Genomic DNA, 25,210 nt, shown 5'->3' on the forward strand with positions numbered 1-25,210 from the left:
TAGACCAGCTTCAGTTGATCCAACATCGTCATAGTTCCAACCTACCGGCGGCATTAGCTATGCATGTTTTCTGTGCTAACGAAAGTCAAATCATTCGCCGACGGCCAACCTGCGTTCATTTGTCCCCCCAGGTGTGCGAACGCATCCCCACCATCAGCACTCAGCTGAAGATCCTCTCCACGGTCAAAGCCACCATGCTGGGGCGCACCAACATCAGCGAAGACGAGTCAGAGCAGGTACACCGTTAGCCTTGTGTCGTTTTTCCTTTGTTGTCATGGGTGGGCGCAGTTGTCCCAGACCTTTTCGGGGCTCAAACCCATTTTAAGTTCAGCACATTCCTGTGACCCCAACTTGAAGCTGCTGCTGCACACATAGTTGAAAGTATAGTTTTAAGTGATTAGTGATTGTTTGCTTGTGGTTAAAAATAGTGTTTGTATATTGGCGGCCCTTACAGGATCTTTCAAACCGTATTAAAGGAAGATTGATTTATAATCTGTAAATATTTAAGGGCACATCAAATAAAGTATGCAACTCAATATCTCTGACTTATAAATCCGCCATCATCCACGACCCCCGTATGCAAATCAGGCCACTCTCAACCCCAAGGCTTGGAAACCCTGGGTCAGGTCAACCCATGGTTCTTGTGTTGATGTTCCTATCTCCCCGTCCGTCCGTCCGTCCGTCCGTCCGTCCAGGCCACAGACATGCTGGTGCACAACGCCCAGAACCTGATGCAGTCCGTGAAGGAGACGGTGAGAGAAGCCGAGGCAGCGTCCATCAAGATCAGGACCGACTCGGGATGCACCCTGCGCTGGGTCCGCAAGACCCCCTGGTACCAGTGAACCCCCGAACCCGCCCAGCAGCCGCCAGAACCCCGGGAGTTCAGGTCACATGTAAGAGCACACCGCAGATCCTTTGTACAAATGACACGCACACAAAGGAAGAATGATAGCGCTCCCCTTTGTGAAGAGGAAGCCTGCGAAGTGCAGCTTTCAGTCCGTCCTTTACTTCAGTGTGTGTGTGTGTGTGTGTGTGTGTGTGTGTGTGTGTGTGTGTGTGTGTGTGTGTGTGTGTGTGCGCAGGTGCGTGTGTGCGTGCGCGCGCGTGCGTGCGTGCGTGTGTGTGTGTGTGCGTGTGTGTGCTGTTTGTTTGTGTGTTATCTTTTGGTACTTGGCCTACTGTCAGTTAGTCCTACTCTGTTCGCGGGCTCTTTCGTCTGTAGCTATGGAAATCCATAGGTTAATATTTGACAGTTTTTTTATATATATTTTTGGTATGTTGGGTTACAAGAGTTTATCCAAATCCCAGGCATATATTTTTTGCATGAAACGTTTTTTCTACTTTTAAAGGAGAATTATGAAATATAATATTCACTGAGAAAGAATGTTTACTTTTCGTTGAATGTCATCGGTTTATTATGGTGTACTGTATATATTTAATAGGGATTTATTTTGTTAACATCCTTTGCTGGGAGTTTAGGAGCTTTGATCTTGTGCATACCTGGCTGATTGTATTTCGGTCCTTATGTTTACGTTGAATCGTTATACTGCTCTTAACTGAAGATCCATCCGAGAGGTGAAATATGACCTATCAACTGAATTACACTTTGCCATGCAATGCTTTTGTTTATTTATTTTCACCATTTATGGGTTTATGAAACCTATTTAAAAAGTCATATTGCTGAGAAGTGGACATTTTTACTTTTTTGGGGTTGCTAACTCAACAGCAGCATTAGCCAATGTTGTTCAATAGTTAGTTCCTTATGGTTCAACATTGCCTAAGGGTTTTTCATTTCATCAACAGTTTATAACCAGGACAACAACTGTTAATATGAACATAGGTCAAATAAAAGACATTTGACTTAGAAGTAATGTTACTTTTCTAAAGTTATAGTCGCAATGTGTACCATTTCAACAAGCTCGTAGCATAAATGAAAAGACATCGAAATGTGTGTGATCACTGCTGATCGAGTGATTTTATAACCTAGCAATAAAATCACATCTTATTACTGACGTATTCTACAAATAAAAGATAAATACCCTGGCAGTCATTTCCATTCTTAAAGTCTCCTGCCTTCTTACTGAGAGCTCTCTAACACATCAACTTCAATATTTTTGTGCTTTACTTTCATACCACCTTTTCCCTTAACATTTTCATGATTTAGCTTTCTCATTTGTGAGAAGCCCGTTCTAGAGACGTACGAGTGAGAACCTGGACATCAATGTCTGAATGTTCCCAACAATCATTTGCTTGTGCTTTTTCCAGATGACCGCAATGGTTTTATAACCTTCAAATAAGTTCATGTTGCTAACTGGTATATTCATGCAAGTGTTCAATTTGGATTTGCCTCAGGCAACTGCAAAAGAAAATATTTTTCCCTGACATGTTCAAGATGATAATAACCAATCAATTTGTTATTTTTTAATATCTATTTTAGCATTGCTTCAACCACGTGGTGGTATTTCTTTTTTTACATCGGCAGTTTAAGAACAACTGTCAGAGAAAAGTATAAATACGTGTGTCCTTATAAACTTTACTCAACAGGCAGTATTAAAAGGTGGACTGTGGCTTAAAAGGATTTACGTTAATTACACGTTGGCCTATAAGGATGCAGCAATCGCTAACGTTGAGTCACTGAAATTCTCCAACCTTGGATGTCTGATTCTCGTAGCGCTGTCCACACATCTGTGCCTTCGAATAATAAAAATACAAATACTGTTGGACTTGATAGCCTCTTTATTTGACACATTATGCTAACAATGTTATCGGATATTAAAGTACACTTTATCAGCATTGCAGTAAATACGCACACATAAAACAAAAGTGTGTGCAGTAAATACGCACACATAAAACAAAAACACAAAGTGTTTTTCTTATAAAATATCTTAATTTGTTGATAAACAGAGGACAATCCTTGTCCCCACCCTCCCCAATAAGTGATTGATGCAAAAGCGGTTTTGAATAAGGCTGCATTTCGAGAGTATTGATTTATAAAAGTAAGGTGAGATTGCCTCCTGAGCATCCTCAACTCTCTACAACAGAGCAGAAACGCACCACGGCTCTACACCACGGTAGGGACTGAAACCTTCTTCAGTGATTCGGGATTAAAAACTCCATCCTCTCCACTTCTCGTTCCTGTGAGAAGTCCACTACTGGTGCGTGTAGTTGTAGTCAGAGTGACGAGGTTAGGTCCTACATATAATACATAACAGTTCCCCAGGTCGCCAAGGTGGACCAGAGCGCTCTCTATGGCAAACAGACATTCCTGTGAAACCGCAAAGCCAACATTTCTGGGCTGAAATACCTGCACTGACACGGTAAACAAGGGAACGTTGGCCGCTTGGATTCTAGAAAAATAGCTACTGTATAAAACTGATTGTGTTCAGCTGCAAAAGGTAACAAGGTCTGCAAACATTGACACTGATTTCATGCTTTATGTGCTGAAGTGTGAAATTGCCACGCAGGCAGGCCGCTGCACAAGTCTGTTAAAGCTTAGTGTTTTCCCTTAGAGCATATAAAATGGGGATAAATAAACTATAACATGAAGAAAAATAAACTAGTCACAAAACTCTCAGAATACCTATTATCTGGTCAAGATAATGCACAGACAAAAAAGAGCATACAAGTATTTTCCCACAATTATTAAGGCTTCCCTTTAAAAGGTTAGAAGTATCATTCGATTCTCTGCAACACTATGAACATATAAGTTAACTTTGGACAACACAAAGTCTTTCATTAATAACAGTGAGCTAGATACAGAAGGCTTATAGAACTAACTGAAACTTGGAGCGTGGGAAAGTTTCAGTTCCCCATTTTTGGCACATTGGGTTGTTGGCTGTCGTCACATCAGCCAGTTGATGCTCAGGTCCTTACTTGGAATTTTCCAGCTTTTGTGACATATTTGACTCCTTTAAAAGGCTTGTACTTCTCTCCATACATGTCCAGTCGGTTCACCTTTAGCCCTGCAACAAAAGAGGTCAGATAAGCTGGGGAAACAATGAGCCATTTGAGTGGACAAAGTCCACACATTCAAACCCAATGTAAAAACGGTGTATGAATGAATTAAGATAATATCTACAGTATGTTGTGTGAAACAATATCTGTTCTGCTGTCAAACTATACCACACAGAGTAAGACAATGAGCTTTAATTATATCAGAAATGGGGGAGCGATTACCTAAAACCTGGATCATTCCGGCAGGGTAAAAGGAAAGGTTATTTCAAAGTAAGAGTACCCGATATGGCCAGCTGTTGAATTTTGAGGGCGATGTTGATGGAGGGGTTGTCCTCTGGTTTGGGGGCTCCGGCCTGCAGACTGAGGCTGCCCCGCAGGTTAGGAAGCTTCTGGGGGTTCAACCTCCCAATGTCCCACACCAGCACCTACCCCCACCACCACACAGACACGCCTTAACAGGTTATCGGCAACATTACTAAAGTGTAAAAAAATGTCATCTTATAAACACTGTACTCTGCTGTGATGTAAACATTTGCTAAACCGCTTTTCTTAGCCCACTTCCAACAGGATTAGATTAAAAAAATTAGCACCCCTTTGAACTGAAGCGAGAATCTATTTTTAATCTGGAATCGAGAATCAATTTATTGAATCGAATCTGGGCTCCCCAGAATCGATAGGCAATACTAGAGCTGGGCGATTAATCGATTTATCGTAATTCAAATTGATGGTCTAAGAATAAGAAAAAATATTCAAATGTAAACATGGTAGCGTGCGCAGAAAGAAGTAAGTGTTTAGAGTTTGCCTAAAGTCTGTGCAAACCAAATTTTGCTTTTGTTAATCATTGTTAATCTTCAAATAAAATCCAAACTTAAAAAAATATATTTTTTTATCATTTATAGAAAAAAAAATTATATTAAAATCTATAAAAAATAAAACGTAGATTTTAATTTTAGGCCAAATCGCCCAGCCCTAGCCCCCCCCCCCCGGTGGTCACCTTGGTGGCGGGGTCGTAGGTGTAGCTGCCCTGCGTGGCTGTGAGGCTGGCACTGAGCACGGCTTTGGGCATGTGGACGGTGATCACCAAGCCCTCCACCGTCTTCCCCATGGTCTGCTTGGGGCCCGCCGTCAGGTCCAGGCGGCCCCCGGAGCCACTCTCGAAGAAGCTGATGTTCTGCTTCACGTACACGGGGATGGCCACGAGGCTGGGGGGCAGAGCACAGGGTCCACAGATATAAGAGTCCTAACTCCTCTTAGGGCTGATCGATTACGGGCAAAATCATAATCACGAATATTTTGGTCAATATTGAAATCACGATTATTCAAACAATTATGTTGTATTTATTCAGCATGTCTATCCCAGAACAATCTATGTAAATGAGAACTTTGAAATTTCGCCTTAAAAAAATACACAAAATGGTCGAAAAGAAAATGTTCCAATCTAAAATGATATACAGATATGAATCCAGCTTTTCTGCCCTTTCTATAAAAGCTTAAACAAATATTTAAAATAAAATAAAATAAATAATCGGAAAAACTTGATTACGTTAATTTTCGGACGGTTTGACGCTAAAATCGAAATCGCGATCAAAATCCGATTAATCACCAGCCCTAAGTCCTCTAGGTATCAGTGGCACAGCAGGGCTTAGTGACTGGCATAATAAAGCAGTGATAATGGACAACTCCTTCCCTGGGTGCGCCTGTAAGAGAGGGGGTACGTATCGGGGGGGGGGGGGGGGGGGGGGGGGGGGGCGCTTACTTCTGGGCGTTGACGTGGTAGGACATGAGTGTGAAGTTCCCATCGGGGGGGATGAAGGAGAGGACTCGCTCCGCCTCCCAGCGCTTGAACCTCACACACGGGTGGAAGCTCACGTCGTCCAGGAGCCGGGGGTTCTGCAGGGCGAGATGGAGCCCGGGGGAGACTGTTACAGCGCAGTCACCGCGTGAGCCGACCGGATTAGAGAGATCAGGATCACACGAGGATCCATCCGGCCAGGCTTTGAGTCCAGCCTTCCTTGGGCCCGAAACACAGTGGTTCGGACAATCCCAGCGTCCTATGAGGAACTACGTGATCTACTGCGATCGACACGTTGGTCATCCAATAATACCCTGCCAAGTATTTTTAGAAAGTGCCGGCCCCTTTCCAAACAGTTCCAAAGAAGACGTCCCATAATGTTCTGTATGGCGACCCACCTGGTATGTCAGGTTAGCAGGTTGGAAGGAAAGTCATTCGACAATAAACTAATATCTAGAATGAGGGGAGAAGGGGAACTCACCATAAAAGAGAGAGTCAGATCAGGCATCCCAGTGAGCTTGACGCAGGCTTCAATTACACCCTGTATCTCAGCACACACCGTCGTACCTGTGGACCAATCACAGGCACACAAGATAATTAACATATTTTTTTTTTATAAAAGTATATATTATGCATAGAAATACATCAAAAGTAAGAAAATTGGTGACCACAGCATATTAAAGAACAACCCTGCTTTTTCAATTTCAACCGGACCATAAGCTGTGCTCACTGTGTGATTGTAAAGGTAAAACGCTTGCGTTTGTTTCTTATCTATTTACTCTGCCAGTGTTATCTAGCAGCCCTGTGGGTTACCGATTAGCCCTGGCTTGAACTGAACAGAGGAGGGTTGAGTGCTCTGCTTCGCAAGGAACTGCCACACCATTACTGTACCCAATAAGGAAGCTATTTCCTACCTGATTTGTCCACTATGGCGTCGATCTCCTCTATCACGTCGAAATAAGCCTCATTATTGGTGTATTTTACACCCGATCGCCTCCACGGGATGGTGGACAACTGACCCGATGGTAGCCTTTCTTCAAAATTACTAGTTCCTGGAGTAAAACAAATAAAAGCATTTAGCGTAGAATCGCAGAAAACAAAAGAACAGTCAAGCAGAATCAACTATTGCTAGTGCATCAAATAGAATGGATATGTAATTGCGGAGAACGCTGGATGATGTGTGGGCTGTGGTGACGTTCTGTGGACCTGTGAGGGTGTTGACCATGGTTCTCAGGATGGTGGGAGGCCGGATCATCTCCTTCAGGATGTTGGACTCTGTGGCCAGAGGGAAACCGTTGTCCAGCATCTCCTCCAACAGCTCGTAAACCGTCACCACGTTGTCCTTGATCACCGTCTCCGAGCATTCCCCAAAATAATCCTGGGAAAATAAAATAATTAAATGAAATAGCACATAGTAAGGATGGTTTATGTATATGACATATAGTAATCATATAGAGTAGAGCAGACATTCACATCAGCAGATGCTTTTATATAAAGTGTCTCACTGTGAATTTAGACAAGCCATTAATGGGCAAGTAGTGTCTGGGTATCTTGCAGCTTACTGGGTTTCTACATTGAACAATGTAGAAACCCAGTAAGGATAGAAACACTCAGCAGTGAAAGTAGGTGTCACATCAACACACACCAACTTGGCAAATATTATCAGTCAACGCAATATAATTTCATCCCTATGGAAAAAACACAGAGTGAGACACACAATAAGCTTGGGCTGACCTGAAACGTCTCGACCACTCTGTGCAGGAACTCGATCACGAATAGCGGGGGGGCCTCTGTCTGGATGACCGACAGGAAGAAGAGCCTGTCGCGGTAGATGCTGATAAGGTAGTGGTGCGGGGTCTGAAGCACGGGGGGGACATCCTCTGGCTCTGCAGCCTTCTCCTTCGCTTCGAAGAAGTAGTCGCAAACACTGCGGCCGATGACGCTCTTCCAGTGCTTCTCCAGGAATATATCTCCCGAGTGGTTAATCAGAAACAGGCTGTGGATCATTTCAACTGCAACAATGGGGAGGCTGTCAAGGTTGTGACTGCTGTCACATAGAGAGGGAGAGAGGGAGGAGGGGATGAGGAAGGGGCTATACAAGTTACAGAAGAGGAAATGTCACAAGCACATTGAAATCACCAATCGTTTACTACTGCATTAAAGATGTACGATGAATTTATGCTTTCAAAACATAAAGTAAAAAGCCAGTCTGACGAGCTTCAAAATATGAAACTGAAAACGCAGGTAAGTTAGACAGCTGGGAACTATTTAGTCAACAACGAGAAATACATCCGACTTTCGGTCCACAACCGGAATGAGGACAAAAACATTCAATTCCACTCCATAACCAAAGAACGTCACTGGAAGATAGTTGACTTATTACAACTTGGCATAACAAATGCATAAAGTTATACCTGCAGGAGTCGATGAACGATGTTATGGCAATGTGGCACTTTTTCAACTGACCATTCATAGTGGCCACGGAGAAGCCTGAACTATTAGGCAAGCTAAAACAACATGAGCAATACATCAACTAAATTTTAGATTATAGCCTTTTTTTTTAATTACATACATTAACCATGCTTTAATACAGCAATTCATATTGATTTGAATGAACACAAAATAATGGACGAACAGCGAGCGGTTTACTTTAGATCGGGCAATACCGAGGCCACCTAAACACCGGTTCCACTGAGAAGGCGCATGTCCGTTATCTGTCGATCGGGATCGTTATTCATTTCCTCCTACAAGCTAATCGAAACGCAGAGTAACCATCAAGAATGGCTCCAAAGTCAAGGAAACAGAGACATTCGGAGGAGAAAGAGAAGGTAGAAGTCACTCCTCCAAAGAAACCAAGACTCTCAGAAGAGAAGAAGCCAGACTCTCCGACCGAACTAAGGTGAGGATACTAATAAACATTTCAGGGAACGAAGCCTTCCCTTGGTTGCTTTGTGTTGTATTGCACTCGCACGTAAATCACTATTTATATAGCGATCGCCTACCAAGTTAGGAGTAGCTATTTTTGTGATGCTAGTGAACGAGTCACTTAGTGGGGAATTGCACGCAGTCTGCAGCCGGTGCGTTTGTGGAGCTCCCACGTGGCTTGTGTTGTGCTGGAGTCGCTAAAGTTAGTTATGGGAGACATTGAATCGTCGTCGTGTCTTCAATATGACCTTCCAAGCAATGTTCGTCGTAGTCGCATTGATTTGTAAAAGCGTGTACGCTGAAGGTCAACACATGTGTACTGTGTAGTTACCGCGCAGTGGTGCGCGCTCCCGTCCTGTTTGAACGACTCAATGCATGACTGGACTCGTTCACATTATTGCCAGACAGTCCGATGGGACAGTCGACCAATTTGGTTGTTCATTCTTCGACATTATCTGTGTGTCGGTGAAGAATAACGTTGGAGTTTACTGTAACGTTCATACATGTAACATAAGCATGCCCCAATGTCATCAGCTAGACGTGAATCGCAATGTCATTAGATTGTTTAAGAACGATTCAACCGCATGGATTTTTTATATTGACGATCGATTTAATAAATGAGTACACAACTATCAGGCAGTGGTATGATTTCGTCGCTCCTCCTTCAGCTCCGATTGGTGCGGGGGCGGGGCTTCTTCGTGTAGACACATGTCGATCCGTGCGGCACGCAGAGATGAAATTAGGAGTTTTTTGTGTTCCCAGCTCTTTTTGTCTCAGAATTTGTGCCGCTCCACAAGTCTGTCAGCGTCAGATATTTTAGAAATAGGGACACCATGTCAGCTCCAAGGTAAGCCCTCCCCTGCAAATTGGGGGTTGATTTGATAAGTGGAAACATTTGTCTTTCGACATGGACATGTGCAGCGGCTGAAGGCGTAGTAACATCTCGCCCCTGCCGGTGTTATTACTTAGACAAGCTCAGTGATGACTTGATAAAAAGGCTAAGAAGAGCACGATTGGAACCATTTTCTGTATACATGGATAACCAGGGTGTGGCATCAGAGACGTGGTTTTCTTTATTATGCTGAAATTGACAAGAGTTACCTGGTCTATAATTAATATTAGAACGTTGTTTGTTTTCCAGTACCAATTGCATCCATGAATCCATTTGGAACTGCATTGCATGCTTTGTATGTGTTGTGTCAAAATGGACTTGAGCAGAACAAACTTTTCCTATGTTTGACTGTTGGTTGAGCACATCATGTGCCAAGCATGTGCATATGGTTGGTTTTGCCTCAATGGGTTTAACCCAAATGAGAGAACAAGAGTATATTCAGGGATTCATTTCTTTGCATAACACGTTTCATGTTTACACTCTTGACGTAACCAGGGTGTGGTGTGGTTCTTTTCTTTTTAAGCTCATTATTTTGTTCCACTCAAAGGGGAAATATGAATGTATCCTCTCTTATATTTGAATGAGTTGTTTCCGTTCCCGTTCATACGCTCAGTTCTTTGCATACTGTAATGGAACAAGCAGACCTCTCATTACGAGCTCTGGTTGGTTTTGCCTGAGGGCAAATGCAGTCTTTGAAAGGTTTTTTTTATTATGTCATCATGAATTTGTGCGCCATATCACCCTGTAACAGGATCTGAGGGCCGGAATAAAAATGTAGTGCAACATGCAAGTGTATAATGGTGTAATGCTGTATGATGTAAATTCAAATGTAGTAATGTATGAATCAAACAAGACGTGTACGTATTATGCCATCCTCCTGTTAAAACTTTTCTATGTTGATGCAAACGTAGACTGCTGCTGTCATTTTTTTATATATATATATATATATATGTATATATATATTAGTTTTTACAAATGTCTTTCTTTCTTTGTTTCTAGCCCCAACTCTCTGTTCGGGATGGGAAACCCCCTTCTGGACATCTCAGCCGAGGTGGACAAGGACTTTCTGGACAAGTGAGTTACACACCTGAACGTGTGTTGAGGCAATAGAGAGAGCGACTCTTATGGCCAATGTTGAGCCAAGCTCTGTTGCAGAAATTATTTGTTTAGTAATTAGTGTGTGTGTGTGTGTGTGTGTGGCCATTCCCTCTGATTATCCCACCTGTTCTATCATTGGGTTGTGAGACAGGTCCATGTGTGCATGCACTGTAAGACATCGCCTTACCGTTGACTTAACGCATCTTGGAATCCTCATCTAATGACTGCTCTCCTAAGTGCAGTGGCATGCATTTGGTTCAACCCCAGAAAGAAAGCCTTTGTTTTATAAGAGATGCTAAATTTAGTTGAAACCTGGGGCAACAACCAACATTTGTCATCTGGAACAAAGTGTTCGAGAGTTTTTGCATTAAATTTGTTTTTTATACCCTTTATTTTAAGCAACGGCTGGTTATGTCAAAGTGACCGGGGGCTTGATGCTGTAAAATTCTCATGTTTGAATTGGGTTGGGTTTCTTCTCTATATTTTAATTTTGGGTGATGTGAGGGCATTCCACGCCGGTTGGGGTAGGCCCGTTCTGGTTTTCACCGGCCCCTGGCTAGCCAGGAGTTGACGGGTGCAAAGGGTTCCTGCAGGTTTACGCTCAGAGTCCATTTCCAACCCCTTGTGTAAATGCCTGGATTAGCCTTCAAACTCACCCCCTCTCCTCCCTCCTTGCCGAGTTCTAATTCACTCTCACATGAGGATAACGCTAGACTCACATGGCACTCTAGTGTGTGTGTGTGTGTGTGTGTGTGTGTGTGTGTGTGTGTGTGTGTGTGTGTGTGTGTGTGTGTGTGTGTGTGTGTGTGTGTGTGTGTGTCCCTAATATTTCATCCCGTTCTGTAAAATGATGTGTATGTTCTGCCCTCTGTGATTGTAAACTGATCTTTATGTTCTGCCCTCTACAGGTTTGGACTGAAGCCCAATAACGCAATCCTGGCAGACGAGAGCCACAAAGCGCTGTTAGTATCTCCTCTATTACATTAAACCCCTGGATTTTATGTAACTTCCCTTTATCTTAAAGAAGTAAGAAACGGTACTCTTAAAAGTACTCTTAAAGATTTGATCTTTGCCTGAACACTAAATGTAACAAAGAATGGCAATTGAAGGAATAGCTAACTGTAAATGAACACGTTGTTTGTCAAGCAAAGTGGTAAGGGGAAAGAAAAGTCTGTCAAAGGGAGGCGCTTGGTCCTTGGTTTAATCCACTTCATTCTGGAATAGGCTAGACAAAACAGGCAAGCTCCAGAACTAATCACGTTCGAGCTCGGTGAGATGACGACAGCCAATAGATGGTCCGAAAGGGACTGGGAGACCGGGCCGTAGAGGCCGTTCAGCCAATCGCAGAATTGGAATTCCCAAATTCCTCCTGTGACTAGAGCAAAGTTTTATGTCAGAGAACAAATATTTACCAGAAGATACCGGCACTGGTGAGTGTGTGCTGTCCACGCATATGGTCGCACACGTCATTTTCACATGTTGTCTATTTGTTGAACAAACTATGCTTCTCTGCCAGTGTGTATAGTATATGAGTAGGCTAGTCCTTGTCTCCCATGGCCATGCCCCCGCATGTTTGTTATAGGAAATGAGGGTAATGTATCTGCTTTATTGAATGTAATTCCCCTGTAAAGCTGGTTTCACAGAGTATTAAGGGTACCGTTAGTCCTCGGAAGGACAGGTAATTTATATAATCAACTGAAAATGCTCTTGGCCCCTGAAAGCCTTAAGGGCTGAAACTATGACAAGGCGGCTGCATCATCCAAAATTGGTGCGGTATCCCTCCCTGTAGTGACCAAAAAGATAATTCAAAATGATAAAAAACATAATCTACCAAAATCTCGGTCCACTGTACTGCAAACGCGTAGGGGAGCGATGCGACCAATGGCGTCAGTTCTCAGGAGACCACGCCCCCATCCTCCCTCGCGGCGGCCGGTCAGTCCCAGATGTCTCATCTCGGCGACCTCAGTCTCAGGACCTTAACAGCAGTAGGGCCGCTGGTTTCGCTTCCCCCCTCTTCCAGACGCACAGTGCTCCCACAGACCCCGAGTACACGAGTCAGCACCAGTAGAAGTTCAGCGTGAGAGTCGGACCACACCAAAGCAAGAGCCCGGCCAATGCTGCTGTAGAGTCAGGACTTTAACGTGACAGGCAGCAGGGGTGGTCCAACGAGTGTCTGTAAAGCGTTGTAGAGGGGGCTCCTGCTGCCGTGTCCTGGCCTCCTCCTCCTCCTCCTCCTCCTCCTCCTCCTCCTCCTCCTCCTCACTCTGCCCCTCCTCTGTCTCCAGGTTCGAGGAGCTCATCGGCAAATTCCCGGCGGAGTACCACGCCGGGGGCGCCACCCAGAACTCCATCCGAGTGGCACAGGTGGGCGTCGCACACCACCCCTCCTGCCCCACCGGGTTGACTGACTCGTACCCTCCCATAGCTGTAGCCAAGTGTAAAGGGGTGCTTTTAGACCGTGAAAACTGACTGCTTTAACTGCCGCGTCAGTCGGAGGTAAACTGGAAACGGCTATTGTTGCCGGGCCTACTTCCCCAAACATGGTTGATATTTCCTGCAATAGATTCTTGCCATCTGGGAGTTTAATTTACTGGGAGATAACAGAGATGAAGATAAAACCCAAGGCTGGCTTGTGTTTCATATAAAATGAGGGAAATGTTTTTACTGTAAATGATGGACTGCTGCCCCAAGGGGGAACTCCACTTACTGGAGGCAGGGGGTGGGCTTCTAGAGGCCTAGCCATACAGCTTCATACAGTTCTACCGTACTGAGATCCTGTCGCTCGCTGCTGCCCCCCAGTGGATGATCCAGAAGCCCGAAAAGGTGGGCACGTTCTTCGGCTGCATCGGCAAGGACAAGTTCGGGGATATCCTGAAGAAGAAGGCGCTGGAGGGAAAGGTGGACGCCCACTACTACGAGCAGGAGGAGGAGCCCACCGGCACCTGCGCAGTGTGCATCACCGGGGATAAAAGGTTAGACCCGAAATAACCCCCGGCACATGCTGTCCCTCCGCCGCTGTTACCACCAGGCTAAGGTCCCCGTGTCCCGTTACTCCGCTTCCAATCAGGACTCTTGGAGCTGCAGTGTGTGTGTGTGTGTGTGTGTGTGTGTGTGTGTGTGTGTGATTCGGTGACTTCTAGCGGTGAGGTTGCAGATAGCAACCTACTTAATATGAAAACACGTCTTTTCTATTTTCCTTCGATTATGCCCCAATTAAAACACTTATTAACATGATGTTCCATTTCTGCCGGGTCCGTCCCGCTAGATGTCACTGAATTATGAACACTGCACCTTTTGACCATTAGCCGACATCTGTTCTTCACACGTTGCTTACTCTCCATTTGTGTCTCTTGCCCCCCCCCCCCCCCTCTAACTTTCACTCTCACTCTCTCAGGTCCCTGGTTGCTAACCTCGCAGCGGCTAATGCCTACAAGAAGGACAAGCATCTGGACCTGGAGGAGAACTGGGCGCTAGTAGAGAAAGCTAAAGTCTACTACATTGCTGTAAGTAGGGCTGCAATGACTATGCTCTAACGAAAAAAAGACATACTTACGGGAAACATTTTAATACCAGGAACCATATGGTTATGGTTTATGGAAAGGGAGCCACGACATGCAAAAAGGACTCTGGAATTCAGAAGGGCGGATTGAAAATAATCCTTTAATCAATATTATTCACTGCATCATACCTGTGGAAGGGATGCAATAAAGAAAATGTGAGGAAACCGACGGGACAAAATGACGTCCTCTACCCTGGTGAAACGTCCAATCACAGCTCCATGGTTCCCCCCCAGGGTTTCTTCCTGACGGTCTCCCTGGAGTCCATCCTGAAGGTGGCCAAGCACGCGGCCGAGAACAACAAGGTGTTCTGCCTGAACCTCGCCGCTCCCTTCATCTCCCAGTTCTTCAAGGACGGCCTCATGCAGGTCATGCCCTACGTGGACGTTCTGTTCGGGAACGAGACGGTACGTCAGGGCGGCCCACGCCACTACGTCTGCACGCCAAACTGGTCCTTTGGTAGTTGATAGTAATGATGATAATATTCAATGTGTTCGAATTGATAACGGGGGGATTAAAAGCAGATTGCAACGGCAATAAAAAGGCAATTATTTGAGACTGATGAGCTTATTTTTGACATCAATAAAGAAAAAAGATGGGACTAAACGGTTAACTGTATGAATCAGACAAACACTGGATCGTCATGATTTCATATTACTGCTGTGTTCATTTTCAGGAGGCAGCTGAGTTTGGCAAAGCGCAAGAATTCGAAGTGAGTGAATCAGTGGTCTCGATCAGACCTTAAATGGCATCCACACTGTGCTGTCATTCATTAGCTACTGCTGGCGCTTACCTTCTAGTTTCTGTTGTTAAATGACTGATGTTGCTTACCTTAATGTTTCTGTTTACTGACTGGTGGTGCTTACCTTAATGTTTCTGTTTACTGACTGGTGGTGCTTACCTTAATGTTTCTGTGTACTGACTGGTGGTGCTTACCTTAATGTTTCTGTTTACTGACTGGTGGTGCTTACCTTAATGTTTCTGTGTACTGACTGGTGGTGCTTACCTTAATGTTTCTGTTTACTGACTGGTGGTGCTTACCTTAATGTTTCTGTTTACTGACTGATTGTGCTTACCTTAATGTTTCTGTTTACTGACTGGTGGTGCTTACCTTAATGTTTCTGCTTACTGACTGGTGGTGCTTACCTTCATGTTTCTGTTTACTGACTGGCGGTTCTTACCTTCATGTTTCTGTTTACTGACTGGTGGTGCTTACTTTAATGTTTCTGTTTACTGACTGGTGGTGCTTACCTTCATGTTTCGGTTTACTGACTGGTGGTGCCTTTGTGTTTCGGTCGTAGACTGAGGACGTCGAGGAGCTAGCCAAGAAGGCCCAGGCTCTGCCCAAAGAGAACACCAAGCGGCCCAGAGTGGTGGTCTTTACCCAGGGGAAGGAGAACACCATCGTGGCACAAAGTGAGAAATACTTCTCGTTATCCCCCCCCCCTCTTTCTTTTGGTTTTGTTCTGCAGTTCTCGCGTTGTTTCGATCTACGCTAATGCTTTATTTTTCTATCTAGGCGACAACAAGATAGATACATTCCCTGTGCTGAAGATCGACCCCAAGGATATCGTTGACACAAACGGCGCTGGTGATGCCTTCGTAGGCGGTAAGTGTGTGTGTGTGTGTGTGTGTGTGTGTGTGTGTGTGTGTGTGTGTGTGTGTGTGTGTGTGTGTGTGTGTGTGTGTGTGTGTGTGTGTGTGTGTGTGTGTGTGTGTGTGTGTGTGTGTGTGTGTGTGTGTGTGTGTGTGTGTCAAACCCACCTGACCACCTTCGGCCTCCACCAGGGTTCTTGTCCCAGCTGGTGCAGGAGAAACCCCTGGAGAGGAGCGTGGAGGCGGGTCACTATTCGGCCAACGTGGTCATCAGACGCTCTGGCTGCACCTTCCCCGAGAAGCCAGAATTCCACTGAGGGTCCGTCCGTCCGTCCATCACTGTCGTATCACTCGTGTTCCCAGTGCGCCTCAAGCAACCCTCCTTACAAACCTGACCTCATGTGGTTCAGGGCCTGTGTTAAACCTCCGCCATCATCCAACCAACAGCAATCCGTCCCTCTCTGTGTGTGTGAACTGCATGTTGAAGTACCCGTCTTATCCATGGTATACCCGTTACGCCTGCTAGGGGCCACTTTTGAGTTGTTACACCAGCACTTCAGGGAGATGGTCTGCTGCAGAGTTTACACCAAAACAGAAATATGGGGAACCTTGCAGGCTGTAAAACTATTGCTGGACATATTGAATCTCAGTGAAAAATGGCATTCATTTGTTCATATCGTCTATATTTTGTTGAGACGATAAGTGAGTTTTTGATAGTATTATGAGGCTCTGACACTGCCAGCCACTGTGTTTATCGTGCACGGTTGCATTCAAGCCGTTCCCCTTGTGCTTTCTGTGACAGCAGAGTAATTCCATGAGGGGGTGATGACCTTAATTATAACATTGATGTTATGCATACAGTATTGAGCTCTACAGGAATGACACGGGCTACGATTTTTTTTCCTTTACTCATGACTGGTGAACCTTGTTACTCAGGTTTTAATCGACCAGTGGGATGCCAAATTGGTTCCCTTTTTCTAAAGCACACGTTTCAATTTGTATGACTATATTTGTACTTAAAGGTGTGCGAGCTAAGCTTTGCACACTTGTTCCCTGCAGACCAATGAGCTGCTTTGATTGTGTTTGGCTTTGTCCTACGTTCCGTTTTAGAGGGTTGGTCTGTACGATTTAATTTTCCTCAACTCTTCGTACGGAGAAGAAGCCTCTGTCGATTCGGATGCCTTTTTTTAATTCTTTTTTTTTTTACTCAAGTTTGCTGAGGCACGATGTCCACACTCTTGTTTAACTACATGGAAGTTACTCGCCATCTTTGCTCAGCACAGTGCAAGAGAGCTGGGCCCATCTCTCCTTGATAGCCTTTTTTTCTTCTGCCTTAAAAGACTGAAAAACCTGCGAGTGTGACTCGTTTGTCTACATGGCCTCAAAATACCTGGAATGGAAGGTCTTTTATTTTGTTAAATGCTAACTATGTTACGGTATTTTCTTAAACTGACAAAGAAAGCTTATTTACGATAAGAATAAGTAGTTGGTCAAACTGATAATTTTTTTATTTTTTAGAAATCATATTTTGTTAAATTTGTTTCTGCAGTTTTTAAATGGTAGGCTGTTAAAATCCTAAACTTAAAAAAATCACATTTCTGTTGGATCATGAGGGATTTTTTTCTGGTCAGGGTTCAATTGAATCTAATTATTTAAGGACGTAACTTCTGTGGGCATCAAGCTTTGGTGGAGAAAGAAATCCAACGACATGCAAACAAATTGTCCCTGCAGTTGGAAATGGTGTCGACAATATTAAACCCATGGAAAGTTATCGGTCTGGCGTCTTCTTTTCCCTGAGCCTCTCCAACTGCAAGGCAATGTCCAGCGCTCTCAGCTGCCTCAGGAAGCCGTGATTGGGCAGAATGCAACGCCGCTGGCGCACGTGCTCAATGGCACCCACCACGCTCAGGCCTTGCTCCATCATCAGGTACGCCAGGACCAACGATGCTGACCGACTCCGCCCCATTACGCAATGGACCAGCACCTTGCCTAGGGCCCCCCAGCGCACACACACACCACACACACACACACACACACACACACACACACACACACCAATCAATCAGCTTCAATTTGCTTTACGTAGGCAATCTATGTGCATTCAAGGTAGGCCTACATAGCTGGGTCTTGCTCAATCACTAGAGTAACATAAATAACCAGGTATGGGTGGCCAAAACAATAATGGAACCCACTAGTAGTAAAGATGGATAGAAAAGGGCCCAGTGATGTACATTTTATCAATCAACAGATCTATTAAGAGATTTAAAAAAAGGTAACAAAATAATTCGCCTATTTCCTGAAGGCATAACGCATCGGTTCACGTAGGCCTACTCTGTGGGTCCTGAACAGCGCCGTGAATGAAGTGGCTGGCAGGACAGAAGAACTGGGCGATGTTGAAGGTGGGCTTGTCGTCGGCATCCACCCCGTAGTATTGGATGTCCATGTCGTCTCGGTAGTAGTCGGCGCCGGTCGATACGTTGTTCCACTTGCCTTCCGCTGCGTTCAGGATGTGCGTGATGCCCATGCTCTTCAGAGCAGCTCGCTCCAAGGCTGTTTTCCTGCGGACAGAGACTTCCCTTCATGAACTGAAATAACAGATTATTCATTATCCTTATTAAGCAGGCAGGAGTTGCTCAAAGATGAATCCGTCTTTGCGGATGATGTGGGGTCTTACGCTTTGATGCCTCGGATAGGAGCCGCAATCAGTGCGTGTTCATGTAGGCCTACTCACTCATCTCCTATGTAGATACCGGGCCAAACTTCGTTGACGTGTGTGTACTGGGCTCCAGCGCCCGCCCAAAACATCTGCTCCAGGTCCAGCGTCCCGGGCGTGATGTAGTCGCTGCCGGGGTCCACACGCATGGCTTTGTACGGGTTACCCCCGCAGCGCGGCTTCACCCCCACGCAAGAAGACATGATTCTCGCCGCCTGCCGCCACCAGAACCTTTGACCGTCTACCGCAATATGGCTCTTTCTCAAGTGCTAGGCAGATGTCTGGGATAGTATTGGCAGTGATGACGTCCTACCTGGACAGGTTACAAAAACAATCACAACGAAGATGTATTAGTTGTGGTATAGTGTTAGTAAAAGGTGTTATAATTAATCAATTTCTCTGTTTTATGAAAACTTACCTCTATGTAACCTACAAGAAATGCCGTTTTAAGTTGTCTTTAAAAAGTCAGAACATACATAAAGCAGCACGATACCTTCCCTCTTCTGTCATGCACTTCTCGGAGTGTGTTTGTCACTGTAGAGCCCCTTCTATCCGTTTAGGTTCCATACTGAATGACGAATCAGGAATGGTAACGGCCCCTCCGCTCACATGTGCAAGATGATATATTTAGGCAACCGAGGACAAATCCTGACCTCTGCAACCTGCTGCTCAAAAGGGAAAGTGTCTTCTCTCTCTCTCTCTCTCTCTCTCTCTCTCTCTCTCTCTCTCTCTCTCTCTCTCTCTCTCTCTCTCTCTCTCTCTCTCTCTCTCTCTTTATTATCTGTTTTGTCTCTTACACACAAACAAACACTTATTGACTGGTTTATAACCACTCTTATGTAGTTCGCAACTGACACACTAAAGTTCCCAGTTGATCGCTTACATCACAGACACAGTATGTGCCTGTATGACAGCATTGTCATCATCAAAATGAGAGCAATGTTTCAACAGGTGTGAGGATCACTGTGTGTGTGTGTGTGTGTGTGTGTGTGTGTGTGTGTGTGTGTGTGTGTGTGTGTGTGTGTGTGTGTGTGTGTGTGTGTGTGTGTGTGTGTGTGTGTGAATGACAACTTGACCATTAGTTAAATGCTATTTAACGGTTACTTAATTCTTATTACTGCGTAAATAAATCTTAATTAATGAAAATGAGTGAACCCTTACTGGAAAGTCTTACTGAAATAACTATTCAATGAGACCTCCTCCTCTTTCCACTCATTGATTTAACTTAACTTGATATAACTTCAATTGAATTAACTTTAATTTCAAATGAAGAGCATGTGATTTACAGTTTGCAGTCTGTATTATTGTGTATAAAAGATTGTTGATTGTGGATCGTGGTTTTATAATACAGATATCCCAAAAACAAAATCATTTGATTTTAGTTCGATTTAGTAATGTGAATAAATATTAAATAAATAGTATTTTGGAAAAACATAGGAGAGTATCAATAAGTCTGTAAATTAAACACCAATATATAATTGTTTATGGGTGTTAGTAATCCACTTTTTGATTGGTATACTCTTCATCTCTGTCATTTTGCATATGTCTATTTGTTTAGGGTTAAGGCATGCAGATAATGTGTAAGTGTATAGATCCGGGTGTATGTGTGCAGAAGACAGGTGTTAGTATGTTTACGTCTATGTGACCTTTTTTGCCATATAGTATGCATGCGAGTAAGTATGCAAATCCATGTGCCTGCACAGATGTCTGCATGCTAGATTACCGTGCACTCAGGTTATTGTTTGAATTTAATATTGTATATATTCTGCATATAATCTATCCAATTAATGCAAGACAAAGGTTTAATAGAAAAAGGTTTTATAGAAAGAGATATTCACTAAACAATGACCCTGAAATATGTGTGATTTTATGTGCAAATCATACAGACAGTCATGATATACCGATTTGCATGTAAGCATTTTCTGGGGCAATGATTTGAGTATAGTCGGTTTTCATGTGAAAAACTTAAACCTAATGTATCAAACTTATAGAAGGAAGACGTTCTCAAGCTAATTTACACTGCACATTGGACAACATTCACTACGCCTCAGCAGTATTTACAAATGATTGTGTACTTCAGAGAGAAAGAGATAAAGAGAGAAATACCAGTTTCACCTCATGCACTGTTAAATGTATTGTATATTCATGGCTCTTTGCGGTTGTTTCTTGTGTTTATACGTCTGCCAAGCTGTAAACAAACACTATTGTCTGGACTTGTACCCTGTTGTGTGTGTGTGTGAGAGAGAGAGAGAGAGAGAGAGAGAGAGAGAGAGAGAGAGAGAGAGAGAGAGAGAGAGAGAGAGAGAGAGAGAGAGAGAGAGAGAGAGAGAGAGAGAGAGAGAGAGAGAGAGAGAGAGAGAGAGAGAGAGAGAGAGAGAGAGAGAGAGAGAGAGAGAGAGAGAGAGAGAGAGAAGAGAGAGAGAGAGAGAGAGAGAGAGAGAGAGAGAGAGAGAGAGAGAGAGAGAGAGACAGACAGACAGACAGACAGACAGACAGACAGACAGACAGACAGACAGACAGACAGACAGACAGACAGACAGACAGACAGACAGACAGACAGACAGACAGACAGACAGACAGACAGACAGACAGACAGACAGACAGACAGACAGACAGACAGACAGACAGAGAGAGAGCGAGAAAGAGAGCGACAGAGAGAGAGAGAGAGAGGCGAAGAAGAGAGGGAGATCAAGGGAGAGTGATCCTTTGCATCCTGTGATGAACAGATGTGAAAGAGAGAGAGCGATATAGAGTGTGAGAGAGAGGTCAAAGGTCAATGGTCAAAAGAGGGCACACATGTTCCTCTTGGAGGCCAGCTGTTGGTCCAGGTGGAGCAGCAGAGACAGGAAGTTCCTGTTGGGGTAGATGGCTCGGCTCTGGATCACATGATTCACGGCGTCGGCGAGGGAGAGACGCCGCCTCAGCATCAGAAACGCCAGCACCAATGTGGCTGAGCGGCTTATACCCATGATGCAATGCACCAAGACCTTCCCTAAGAAGCGTGGAGAGAGCATAGGGGAAGACAGGTGAAGAAACGGAAAGGTTGAACCAGAGAGCATAGGGGAAGATAGGTGAAGAAACGGAAAGGTTGAATTAGAGAGTAGAACTAATTCGAGTTTGAGACTTTTATCAGGTGCGTTACAATCCTTTTACCCATTGTATTGTTTTTTATTTGTGCGCATTATCCTTTTACCTATCTAATCTGTTTTAGTTGTATTCCACTGTGTCGTGCTTTTTATCTCAATCTAATTTGTTTGTTGTTATAAATGCCTTTGACATAATTACTCTGCTGAAGAACTTGACAATGACAACACAACAACATATATATATATATGTATGTATGTATATATGTATGTAAATCAGTGTACAGCACTGAGTTGAAAACCTGGTTTGTTATTTCCAAGGTATTTTATTAATAAAAGAAACGTGATTGATTCACCCCACCACACACACACGCACGCACACGCACACACACACACACACACACACACACACACACACACACACACACACACAAACAAAGACACACGTACCATCTTTGCTCTTCAGGGCCTTGTGTATGAAGTCTGCTGCGGGTTTGAAGTGCTGACTGAGGTCAAAATGGTCGGAGTCCTCTGCCGGGACGCCCCAGTACACAACGCTGCTGCCATAGTACTCCTGGTCCCCTAAGCTGCCCTGCTTGGAGTGGGCTGCGTTCAGGACATGCGTGATGCCCAGCTTACGCAACCCGCCTCGGTTCTGAGCGATGGCTCTGAGAGAGGTGGGACACACAGTCAGCTGTTTGCTCCTTCATTTTATATGCTGGCTGGTGAATGATGTGAGCTGAGCATTCGGGGCTGGATGACTGGATGACTGATTTAATGCAGGCTACCGATGGAGACACAGCTTGGTTGTTTGTTTTCTACGTCTCCTTTTTTGTTATCCTTTATCTCTTTTAAAGGATACAATGACTGTTCTTTTCTTATCCTGTGTCCCATCATTAGATAATGATCAGAAGATGATATCAAAGATGATATCATTCTTTTTTGACTTTTATTCAAATGTTTTTTTAGTTCCTTTTTTTTTTCTCACATGTCAATGTAAAGCTGCCCTACAAATAAACTTTCCTTGCTCCGCTCTTGGCTCACAAAGCTACACCCAACACAAAAGAAGAGTTGTATTGTGCTTTCCTCAGCCGAACTCCACGATAACATCCACAGTCATCTCCAGCCAACCCCCCCCCCCCCCCCCCCCCCCCCCCACGGTACAAAACAACAGGCGGGCCACTCACACATTGCCTATGTACAAGTTGGGCCAGACCTCGTCTACGGGCGACAGCTCCAGCGCGCAGGAATCCAAGGCCTTCTCCAGCTCCTTAATGAGCGCCAGGTCCTGCTGTGGTCGGCTCCCAGACATTCTGCCCCGAGGACCAGCACTGCTCCCACGAACGCAATCCCCGCTAAAGGCTTCACCCTCCCTTCACACTCTCCCTGTGCACTCTCCCTGTTCACTCTCTCCCTTTACACTCTCCCTGTGCACTCTCCCGGTTCACTCTCCCTGGAACACTGTGGGAACTGTTGTGCCTGGTGTGTGTGTGTGTGTGTGTGTGTGTGTGTGTGTGTGTGTGTGTGTGTGTGTGTGTGTGTGTGTGTGTGTGTGTGTGTGTGTGTGTGTGTGTGTGTGTGTGTATGTGTGTGTGTGTGTGCCCGAGTGTGTACGACAGTGACAGACACGAGCAGGTGGCTGTTTGACCGGATGGTTCCAAATTTAGTTCTCAGTTCAGTGTGTGTCTGTGTGTGTGTGTGTGTGTGTGTGTGTGTGTGTGTCTGTGTGTCTGTGTGTGTGTGTGTGTGTGTGTGTGTGTGTGTGTGTGTGTGTGTGTGTGTTCTTTCACTGGATCCTTTATACTCACACTATTTATGTTCGGTGCATAACCGCGATTCAGACACGCAGAGAAAAGTGATTGGTTCTGTTTGTGCCTCGAAACAACCCTCTGTTCTGTTTGAGAAACACAACCCAAGGCTATTGATTCAATAAATAATTCATTCTTTATCCTTTCCATTCTCCATGGCAAATGATTATTATTATACCCAAGATTATTATGCACTGTTCCTGAGTGGTGTCATGTCAGATTATATCAAATGACGGTACATTAAATAAGACATACTGCCTGAGAGTAGGAGAGTCTCAAAGTGAATCACAATGTGTGGGATGGGTTTTCAGTCTCTCTCCCGCTGTAGGTTCCGATCGAGGGCAATAAGCTGTTGCAGGAAGCCCCGGTTGGGAAAAACCCAGCGCTTCTGCTGAACAAGGCGAATGGAAGACACAAGGCTGAGGTGACGATGGATCATGAGGTAGGCCAAAACGACAGCAGCTGAACGACTCACTCCCACGGCACAGTTCACGAACACCTTGCCTGGGTAAAGACAAAAACAAGCATTCACACAGACACAGACAAACACATACGTATAATTACAGACACACCTACACCTGCATAGACACACACATAGATATGAATGCACGTACAAAGGCACGTGCACTCAGACACGATTACACAAACACGTACACACCCGCTCTCTGACTTGCACACACACACCTACACTTTGACAGCAGGTGTGAATACATTCTTGGTCATCTACTACGGTAAATGCTTTTCTCAGGGATGGGAGAAACGGTTTACGGTACCTCCCGATGTCAGACCCTCGTGAATAAACAGCACAGAGGTGTGGAAGAAAGGTGAAAGGTCAAAGGTGGGCAGGTCACTGGCTGGCACGCCATGGTACTTCACCGTGGTGCCGTAGAAATCCGCACTCCCTTTGCAGCACATTTTGCCATGAGCTGCGTTCAAGACGTGCGTCACGCCCAGTTGCCACAGTCCAAACTTGTCATGGGACATGTACCTGGTGGTAAATGGACTGCATTTATGTAGGCAAGGCGCAAGAACAGGACCACTCGACCCTCAGCTAGGAGGAGCCGGGGATCGAACTAGCAACCTTGCAGTTACCAGCTGACCCGCCTTACCAGGTGGTGGAGCAACTGGTGTTACAAACGTTAAAAATATTGTAAAAATAAGCTTTGCATGTGCCACACAGAAAAGGGAACACAATAAAACACAACACCTACATGTCACCCAGATACAGGTTGGGCCACACCTCGTCGCCATGACGACACGAGCGCGGGGCCGAATGTAAAATGTCCTCCAACTCCTGAAGAGACGGCCGCTGTAGTTCGTCTGCCTCGACGTCGCGAGCGGTCTCATCCACACTGTGCGTCTGGCACTGGGACCCTTGCCTCTCGCCTTTCACATCCGACATGACATCAGTTTAGCAGGTTTTAGAGGAGTATTCCAAGCTGTATTATGCATCAGTGAATAAAGCAAGAGGTTTTCTTCACTGCCACTCGGAATGGTGCTAAAAAAAACTCTTTAATTTGATTAACACTGACTGTGAAAGACAGGTGGAGCAGTTTCTCACACAGGAAGTATATTCTGCAATATGCACTATAAGAATGGCAAAGGCCATTCCTGCCGTTATCAACAATAAATGCAATTCTGCTTATATTTCCGACCAGAATAATCAACTTCAAATATTGTTGACGTGTTTTATGATACATGGACAACAGGGACTGGAGCTTGGGTTAATGATGGTTCATTGGTTCTAGTGCGCACTGCTCAGGTTTTAATGTCGACCAGCAGATGTCAGCGT

General features: G+C 44.8%; 5 protein-coding genes across 15 annotated transcripts in view; 2 read left to right on the forward strand and 3 right to left on the reverse strand.

Moving 5' to 3' along the window:
- LOC115559956 (vinculin) overlaps window positions 1–2,723 on the forward strand; it is a 34,121-nt gene extending 31,398 nt beyond the window's left edge. For all 7 annotated transcript variants that reach the window (XM_030379190.1, XM_030379186.1, XM_030379188.1 and 4 more), the window contains 2 exons: window positions 132–236; window positions 696–2,723. In XM_030379190.1, coding sequence (XP_030235050.1) covers window positions 132–236; window positions 696–842 — 252 coding nt within the window. In that variant the 3' untranslated portion in view covers window positions 843–2,723. The remainder of the gene's footprint in view (window positions 1–131; window positions 237–695) is intronic.
- A 691-nt stretch (window positions 2,724–3,414) lies between these two features.
- Window positions 3,415–8,428, reverse strand: LOC115559957 (AP-3 complex subunit mu-1). Of its 3 annotated transcripts, none has more exons than XM_030379195.1 (9): window positions 8,161–8,428; window positions 7,481–7,793; window positions 6,953–7,124; window positions 6,661–6,798; window positions 6,228–6,313; window positions 5,711–5,844; window positions 4,949–5,156; window positions 4,235–4,379; window positions 3,415–3,962 (listed from the first exon to the last, which is right to left on the reverse strand). In XM_030379195.1, the coding sequence occupies exons 1-9, from the start codon at window positions 8,274–8,276 to the stop codon at window positions 3,862–3,864; spliced, it is 1,413 nt and encodes a 470-aa protein (XP_030235055.1). In that variant the 5' UTR covers window positions 8,277–8,428; the 3' UTR covers window positions 3,415–3,861. The 3 variants fall into 3 exon arrangements, with proteins under 3 accessions (XP_030235055.1, XP_030235056.1, XP_030235054.1); XM_030379196.1 differs by having other exon boundaries at window positions 7,481–7,790; window positions 8,161–8,301; XM_030379194.1 differs by having other exon boundaries at window positions 7,481–7,838; window positions 8,161–8,301.
- LOC115559959 (adenosine kinase) lies at window positions 8,383–17,585 on the forward strand. Of its 2 annotated transcripts, none has more exons than XM_030379200.1 (11): window positions 8,383–8,645; window positions 10,563–10,637; window positions 11,570–11,623; window positions 12,947–13,025; window positions 13,461–13,633; window positions 14,056–14,164; window positions 14,455–14,625; window positions 14,895–14,930; window positions 15,520–15,634; window positions 15,738–15,827; window positions 16,007–17,585. In XM_030379200.1, exons 1-11 carry the CDS (start codon window positions 8,527–8,529, stop codon window positions 16,129–16,131), a joined length of 1,146 nt encoding a protein of 381 aa, XP_030235060.1. In that variant the 5' UTR covers window positions 8,383–8,526; the 3' UTR covers window positions 16,132–17,585. The 2 variants fall into 2 exon arrangements, with proteins under 2 accessions (XP_030235060.1, XP_030235061.1); XM_030379201.1 differs by lacking the exon at window positions 8,383–8,645 and adding an exon at window positions 9,364–9,518.
- LOC115560327 (uncharacterized) lies at window positions 16,939–23,361 on the reverse strand. Its single transcript, XM_030379715.1, has 6 exons — window positions 22,798–23,361; window positions 22,061–22,278; window positions 21,311–21,519; window positions 18,546–18,796; window positions 18,146–18,372; window positions 16,939–17,803 (listed from the first exon to the last, which is right to left on the reverse strand). Exons 1-6 carry the CDS (start codon window positions 22,920–22,922, stop codon window positions 17,583–17,585), a joined length of 1,251 nt encoding a protein of 416 aa, XP_030235575.1. The 5' UTR covers window positions 22,923–23,361; the 3' UTR covers window positions 16,939–17,582.
- Window positions 22,191–25,125, reverse strand: LOC115559960 (dual specificity protein phosphatase 13-like). Of its 2 annotated transcripts, XM_030379205.1 has the most exons (5): window positions 24,630–25,125; window positions 24,192–24,406; window positions 23,674–23,922; window positions 23,419–23,504; window positions 22,191–22,278 (listed from the first exon to the last, which is right to left on the reverse strand). In XM_030379205.1, the coding sequence occupies exons 1-3, from the start codon at window positions 24,818–24,820 to the stop codon at window positions 23,726–23,728; spliced, it is 603 nt and encodes a 200-aa protein (XP_030235065.1). In that variant the 5' UTR covers window positions 24,821–25,125; the 3' UTR covers window positions 22,191–22,278; window positions 23,419–23,504; window positions 23,674–23,725. The 2 variants fall into 2 exon arrangements, with proteins under 2 accessions (XP_030235065.1, XP_030235062.1); XM_030379202.1 differs by having other exon boundaries at window positions 23,419–23,922.
- Between the last annotated feature and the right edge of the window lie 85 nt (window positions 25,126–25,210).

This window comes from Gadus morhua, chromosome 15, assembly GCF_902167405.1.
Source record: "Gadus morhua chromosome 15, gadMor3.0, whole genome shotgun sequence".
In the NCBI taxonomy this organism is placed as follows: domain Eukaryota; kingdom Metazoa; phylum Chordata; class Actinopteri; order Gadiformes; family Gadidae; genus Gadus; species Gadus morhua.

Bases quoted from the DNA above. Each gene is read 5' to 3' on its own strand.
- LOC115559957 (XM_030379194.1), bottom strand. From the start codon at position 8,276: ATGTATTGCTCATGTTGTTTTAGCTTGCCTAATAGTTCAGGCTTCTCC. The intron at 5,157-5,710 runs GTAAGCGCCCCC...TCTGCCCCCCAG, and splicing joins TACCACGTCAACGCCCAGAA to CCTCGTGGCCATCCCCGTGT. The intron at 4,380-4,948 runs GTGACCACCGGG...TGGTGGGGGTAG, and splicing joins CCTACGACCCCGCCACCAAG to GTGCTGGTGTGGGACATTGG.
- LOC115559959 (XM_030379200.1), top strand. From the start codon at position 8,527: ATGGCTCCAAAGTCAAGGAAACAGAGACATTCGGAGGAGAAAGAGAAG. The intron at 14,165-14,454 runs GTAAGTAGGGCT...GTTCCCCCCCAG, and splicing joins CTAAAGTCTACTACATTGCT to GGTTTCTTCCTGACGGTCTC. The intron at 15,828-16,006 runs GTAAGTGTGTGT...GGCCTCCACCAG, and splicing joins TGGTGATGCCTTCGTAGGCG to GGTTCTTGTCCCAGCTGGTG.
- LOC115560327 (XM_030379715.1), bottom strand. From the start codon at position 22,922: ATGTCTGGGAGCCGACCACAGCAGGACCTGGCGCTCATTAAGGAGCTG. The intron at 22,279-22,797 runs GTGAGTGGCCCG...CACCTCTCTCAG, and splicing joins AACTTGTACATAGGCAATGT to AGCCATCGCTCAGAACCGAG. The intron at 17,804-18,145 runs GTAGGCCTACGT...GGGGGGCCCTAG, and splicing joins CGCTGTTCAGGACCCACAGA to GCAAGGTGCTGGTCCATTGC.
- LOC115559960 (XM_030379205.1), bottom strand. From the start codon at position 24,820: ATGTCGGATGTGAAAGGCGAGAGGCAAGGGTCCCAGTGCCAGACGCAC. The intron at 24,407-24,629 runs GTAGGTGTTGTG...ATTTACCACCAG, and splicing joins AACCTGTATCTGGGTGACAT to GTACATGTCCCATGACAAGT. The intron at 23,923-24,191 runs GTACCGTAAACC...GTCTTTACCCAG, and splicing joins CGAGGGTCTGACATCGGGAG to GCAAGGTGTTCGTGAACTGT.